The 7,255-nt window shown below is 35.4% G+C and overlaps 1 protein-coding gene across 1 annotated transcript; it reads left to right on the forward strand.

Annotated features, from left to right (window-relative positions):
• The first annotated feature begins 2,525 nt into the window (after window positions 1-2,525).
• Window positions 2,526-7,048, forward strand: LOC134743325 (uncharacterized). Its single transcript, XM_063676718.1, has 8 exons — window positions 2,526-2,714; window positions 4,321-4,569; window positions 4,871-5,139; window positions 5,590-5,776; window positions 5,856-5,955; window positions 6,249-6,353; window positions 6,438-6,593; window positions 6,949-7,048. The coding sequence occupies exons 1-8, from the start codon at window positions 2,572-2,574 to the stop codon at window positions 7,000-7,002; spliced, it is 1,263 nt and encodes a 420-aa protein (XP_063532788.1). The 5' UTR covers window positions 2,526-2,571; the 3' UTR covers window positions 7,003-7,048.
• The last annotated feature ends 207 nt before the right edge of the window (window positions 7,049-7,255 follow it).

The following is a 7,255-nucleotide window of genomic DNA, read 5'->3' on the forward strand; positions in this document are numbered from 1 at the left end:
CTTCCGTTTTCAATACCCCATGCAAATACAAGTGTTCGTGTGTCGGAAGGAAGTAAAATGTAAGCTATATGTGTTTTATGCCTCCAGCTGTTTTTGTCATAGAGGCGCCTTCCGAAGTTCCGACATCCGATATCGGAAAGGCGCTTCCGATAAATTCAGCCATATCGTAGCCCCTCGTCAGGCTGTCGGACCGATAATATTTGTTCGTGTGCGTATGTGTAGGCATAATGCTTGTTGTAATGTGTGTGACCGCAAAAGACGGCGCCTGGGCACGCCCTCGCGGCCTGACCTAGCGGATGTCGGATTCTACATCCGATATCACTATACCTGTACCGGTGGAGGAAACCTGGATCCATCACTACATCCCGGAGACGAAACAACAGTCAAAACAATGGATTGATCATGGTGAGCCAGCTCCAAAGAAAGCCAGATGCATTCCGTCTGCTGGAAGTGCTAGTCTGTGTTTTGGGACGTAAAAGGAATACTTTTAATCAGGGACCGGCCCGTTATCCCTTATCGGGGTTTTATAAGGGTATTGCATAAGGCTTAACTCACCATACCCTTTGCCAGACGAAACCCTTTGTTTTGCTTTTAAAAACCCTTATATAAAGCTACCACATTTGAGTAATCGGTAGCCCAAATACCCTTACAAAACCCTTATCATCCGCTCACCAACACCTTGCATATTGCTTATAAGGGTTAGCCTTATAAAGGGCTTTCATTTTAGCATATAAGCGTGCTAATTTAAGTCGTCTACCTTGTTCATAAAGCACACATTACTTCGAATCCGAGCGATCGTCGGCGGCGACGGCGGCGTTCTTTGACTAGGCACGTATTTTCTTTCCTTTTCATGCACTACCGTAGATATATACTAATCGTGTCTCTTTCACGCAAAGGGAAACCTTTATAAAAAGCGCTTAAAGATAAGGGTAACCCTTATTAAGAGCTAGCCTTATTTTTGGTCAGCTTTTCGGTAAGGGTTAGTCAAAGGTAAGGGTATGAATGGACTTGCAGTTCAAAAGGGAAAGTCTTTCAATGTGTTAGCCGTATTTAAGTGTCGCCCATTGAAAGGGTTTTATCGCGGAAAGGGTTGTCCGGTCCCTGCTTTTAATTGACTACCTTGCCAAGGGGAAAACTATCATTGGAGCATACATACATCACTTTTGGATCAGTTACAGGCGGCAATAGCTCAAAAACTGCCCTGCTTATTCACCAGATTTAGCTCCGTCTGACTATCACCTCTTCCCGAAACTCAAAATATTTCTCTCAGGGCGAAAATTTAAGTCCAATGGTAAGTACGGAAGGTCAATGCGTATTTCGAGGCCCTTGAAGAGACGTACTTCCGTGAAGGAGAGAAGTTGCAGATTCATTGGGACAAGTGAGTAGAACTTCGGGGGGATTACGTAGAGAAATAAAATAAATACATTTGCAATATTATTATTTTTTCATATCAAACCAAGTTACTTGTCAAACAACCCTCGTATATTTTTAATGTTACCATAAATTGAGTCAAGGGTGCTCGTTTCCATAACTACTTCGCACGCTACACCGCTTGCGGCGTCTCCGCAAATTCCATGTAATTTGAACCTCGAAATTATGAGCCAGAAAATATCGTGAACACCTAATAAAAGAGTAGAATAGCTAGTAAAATTCACTGGAAATGATCACTTAATCGAATTGAAGCCGTATTACGTGTTATGTTTTGTATTTCGTCACGATTTTCAGGTTTCAGTTCAGTTTCAAATTTACTTTATTACCTATACGAGCAGTGTCACTACTTGCAACATGATAGGTTCCTGCGTAGCAGGAGAAAAACTTGACCTATCTATACGCGATACAACCCTGAATTAGCTAATAATCTTTTGTCTTAATCTGACATTTTAACGTGATTTTAACTTCTGTACCTATTTGTAAGGAAGGGGTAAAACCTATGTAAATCAACTAATTGAGGCTTGTAGCACGTTTACGTATTAAGGGCGTTAGTTTTACTACATACATTAAGAACACTTATTATTTTTGTTTGCTGGTGACATAATTTGAATTTCCATGTCGCCTATTGTCAAAAAAGAAGTCGAATTTGCTTTCACTAAATATCCAGCAAATTTGTAATTATCTAATCAGACTAAGAGAATTATCAGAGTCAATTATTTAATGTCGTTAATGTAGAACATAAATACATATTTGAGAATACCCAATGCGCCCTGGGGACTTCACGTATACTTTTGAATTATACAATATTTTAGTTCGTTCATGAACACATACATAACTATAAACCTATGTATGTGTTAATATGGATTATTGTTTCCTATTTTATTTTATATGGGCGTTCCTAAAATTCTGTTATGACTGCAAGGTTTTTGTGTGTCATACAAGTACACGTTGCATATTAAGTCCTCTAAATAGAGGCTCATGTACCTATTGTGAAACGTAATGAAAACAAATTAATATTCTTATAATATTTCTATATTCATGGTAAAAACGATAGCAATTCTAAATCGCATGTAGAATTTGCTGCCTACTCGTATTCTTTTAGCACTTTCTCCTTGTTGCTGATGTGCACCAGTCGCAACCATGCTAGAAAAACTAAAACGACTATATAATAAAGATGACTTTGACTATTCCACTGGGCAGGTTGACCCATACAAGTTTCATCCTACTTTTTATTTTATTCTGAAAGCGTTTACAGTAATTGACGAACCCATACCGAAGTGGAGGTATGTATTGAAATTTAAGTTTTTTTATTATTACGTACTAGTTGATTTAAATGTCACCTGATGGGAAAAGAGGATATATACCTGTCTATCAAATGCCTAGTTCAAGAGTTGTTAATAGGCAATTTTAATCAGCTATCAGTACTCAATTTCCACTACCTAATTTACCTATTAAGCATGTAAGTAACTAAATATTCTTTTTTAATACAGTTGCTCAAAAAGTTATACTTTTCGTGGCTGTTTAGCGTGCGGAAAGTTGGTTTTCGCGAACTAGTGCTTTTTACTTTGCCAATTTTTTTAAATTTATACTTGTTCCAATTCATGACTACTTATAGATGAGTGTTTATATTAGTTTCCTTTAAACGTCGTAATCAACATAAAAACCTACTGTTAATGTAAGAATACGAAAAATATGCATATTTCATATTTTATTACTTACCTCTTCATCATTATAAGTATTATAACACGTTTATTTTTTAATGTTGAAAAACGGTTCTTAATAAGTTGTCTGAATGGAACGGAACGCCTGTCAAAGAAGAGGCATATTTTCTTACTGCAAGAATGTTTTAAGTTTCCAAAGGCAACATTCGATATTGTTTTTATAATTATACGATACACAAATAATCGTAAATAACGATATTTAGGTAATAATAGTACAATGTTTTAATATTTACAATTGTTTCTGTCTTATAGAACATGCATTTGAAAAAAAAACATTCATTGAAGTGGGTTCAATAAAAATAACAAAATCTATTCTAGTCGAATAAAAGCTAGAAAAAAAACCTCTTCATAATGTCAATGTCAATGATGTCACAGAATTAATAATATGTGGTTAAAGATTTTTATTGATCTCAAAAGAAATTTACATTTCACTCAATGAGATACATGCACTAATTAATTATATTCAATGTTAATTTATATATATATTCAATAATAATATAAAAAGTTTCGAATTCCATTCCTTAATACTTGTTGCTTTTCTTATTTTTTCGCAACTGTATTAAAAAACGTCGTTCGATACGGTACGGTTCGTCGTGCGGATATGTCATTCTTCACTCTTCCCGAGTCTCTCGGTACTCGTGAAGTAATGACATACTTTCCGCACTAGCATCGAAATGTACTATTTTGTGCACCATACAGTTAAAAATACACAGAAAATGAAATACACTTTAAAGCTAGGTAACAACAGGCGGTCTTATCGCTAAGAAGCGATCTCTTCCAGGCAACCTTTGTAATTAACTATATATGTCCTAGAACTTCTAAAGTAAATGGCAAGTTAAAATTTTAGCTTGGTGCTCCGCGGCTGAGTAGCTACAGGACCTCTACAAAATCTTATTTTCAATTCACCTATTCAAAAAAGGGCTTTTTCTTCCCTGCTAGGAGGGATCAGTGGCACTTTTCTGTTCTAGAACACGATTTTTTTTTCTTTTTTTAATTTTTTTAGGTGAAATCATATTTTGGAACATAACAATTTCCTCTTGGGTGATGTAAAAAGCAGTATGTGTCACATGGTAGCAAAATTATTTCCACCTTGGGCGTTATAATATGTCATTTTGCTCCCTTGTGACACAATCTACTAATATCTTATAATATATATATTATTCAACAGCTACGTTTCTCTTGCTGTAAATGTATTCGACGCAACAGTCGCTGTGTTTTTTGCTGCTGTCTCAACTTTTCACGGCATTTTGTTACTCGATATATCACACTCAACCGAGGCCGGTGTGTACTGTATCGTTCTGATATACAAGTTCCTGATTCTCACCTGCACCCAACTTGATAAGGCACACTATCATTGTTTCTTGCGGGTTCTGCGAGAGGATTTTCGATTTGTGTGTGCTGAAGGAGCTAAGTACAGGTAATCATGTTATTTTAAAACTGTTATTTTTTACAAGTAACGGATGTCTAGCTGCTTTTCACAAAATTGGACAGTGTTTAAACTTTAAAAAAATCAGCAATTTCAATTCCATGAAAACAAAAATAAAATATCAAAATAAAATTCTAGATCTAGGGTGCATGATCACTTTTTCGACAGAAATTAGGTTAATTACATATCTACTGTCGAAAAAGTGATAACCCTTTGTTACTCTTGTCAAAGGATCATTCGAAAATGAAAAATACTTTAATTTCCAAGAAATGTATTTATTTTCACATTACAGGGAGAGATTCTTCGAAAATCAATTGGAAACATGGAAAGTGTGTATCTGCTCTGTGATATTCACGTTTGGCATTGCAGTTGGCATGGCTTCATTCGCTCTGGTGTCCCTCCTGTTCTACCTAACAACGAGAACTGCTAGCGACGGCAGTCAGCGACCTCTGCTAGTTCCCTTTTGGTTTTGGGACCTAGACTTTGGAAAAACGCCTACTTATGAAATAGCCTTAAACTTTTCGAATTTTTGCTTTATAACTTATGCATACAACTATGTTTGTGAGTATGGATTGAACCGTAACTTATAGAACGTAGTTATAAAATTTTGTAACCGGGTAGACTGTCTAATGAAAGGAGGTACAGATTTATTTTAAACTTTTTGAAATGGCAACAATAACAATAGGTACATGTTAAATGTGCCATACGCCACTTATTTATCGTGTCAGTTTAGGACAATATTGCATTATTATTTACAGTTTTCATGTAAATCATAATAAAATTATCAAAACAAGTCAAAAAAATTACCAGTCACCTATGAACCTACAGAATACCTACATTTATAATAGCTTGCAATATCAATAAAATAAAACATCACCAAATAAACAGAAAAGTAGATGCAAACAAAGTACCTAAGTACTAAGTACGTATTACGTTTTTATCGCTGAAGAGCGCATACGTGTTTACAATACAATACAATACTCTCGCTCCCCAACCTTTATTTATTTACAGTTATGATACAAACTCAAGTTGTGTGGGTAAGACAAATCGCAACAAAAGCCGATTTAGTAATTTGGGCCATCCAAGATCTTTTGCAGGACATCCACCCGGCTACCAACGAAGAAGAAAAAGTGCACTACGCAGAGTTAATTAAATACAGAATGAGAGAAATAGTCTCTCAACATCACTCCATGTACACGTAAGAGCACTCTCGCCTCCTGATTTAATGTACATCAGGCATTAAAATATTTCTAAGCTAAATATTATACATTTCACAGTTTGATGGAGGCTTACGCTGGAGTTTATAAAAAATTATTAATGTTTGAACAAAAACTTTGTGGCCCTGTGGTTTGCTTGACAGCCTACTGTACCGCCGAGGTAATTCAATTTTAAATTTGTTAAGAAATCTTTATTATCCACGACAGTTTGCATTCATAGAATTAAAATACAAGGAAAACTTTTTGCTTCGGGGTAACTAAGCCTGAAATATTGTGATTGGATACGTACTTAATACACACTTTTAATAGGTCAAAAAAGCTTTAGTAAAATTATGGTAGGTATATTAAGTGTTTTGTCGCATTTTATGATTAGCTGAAAAATAATAACTTTCAAGATCAGAATAAAATATACTGAACACGGCGCAGTTGATTAATATAAAATTTTCTTTTCAGAAATTGGACGAGGGGGAATTTAATGCTATACTAGTATTGCTTTGTATCGCAACAGTCACGTTAGTGTACATCCCGTGTCATTTGTGCACCTTTCTGGGATTAAGGGTAAGCACTGAAGATAGAAAAGTGTTAGTAAATTTAATATCTAAGGTCATCAGTGAGATGAAAAATATTATTATGTTTTTATAGGTGAGATCAGTAAATGATGCTTGCTGGAATATTTCGTTTTGGAACGCGGGTCGTGAGATACGGCCATACTTGGTTCTTATCATGCAGCGATCATTGCGCCCGCTCCCGCTTCAAGCCCCTGGCTTTGAAGAAATATCTATACAAACATTTTCAACAGTAAGTTCTTAAGTTACACTCTAATAGCATCGTAAAAATAACCGATTTCAAGGATATACAGGGTGGCTAAAAAATTAGTGCATTCCCGTTGCCAGGGAAGCTTTGGGATTATAGTTATACTGAGCAACTTTTACTATAGGACCAACCACGAAATCGCGAAAAAAAAATTTACCCTCCCATAATGGACCAGCCAAAATGTATGAAATACCCAAATTTTTTTTCGTGATTTTGGGGTTGGTCCCATCCCGTAGTAAAAGTTGCTCAGTATAATTCCAAAACCTCCCTGGCAACGGGAATGCACTTATTTTGTAGCCACCATGTATATATTATATTAAAAATATATTTTTCTTTTCAGAAAATGGCTAATGCTTATTCATTATTCAACATGCTGCGGCAGACCAGTATATAGAACTTTCTCGGTTCCTAATTGAGGACACATAGCGTAGTGTTTACACTTACCGATCAGTTTAAAAATAAAAAAAGTGATTTCAAATCGAAGTAATGATTGTATTTAATAAACTTATGTATTTAATTGAGGTATATAGTCGAAACGAATGTATTTATTTCAAAGGAACCATTGCACTGTATATGCTTAAATCACATCGAACATAACAACGTATTTGATTCGCTAAATATCTTTTATAAAAGTAAAATAAATTCTC

Source organism: Cydia strobilella, chromosome 8 (assembly GCF_947568885.1).
Source record: "Cydia strobilella chromosome 8, ilCydStro3.1, whole genome shotgun sequence".
NCBI lineage: Eukaryota > Metazoa > Arthropoda > Insecta > Lepidoptera > Tortricidae > Cydia > Cydia strobilella.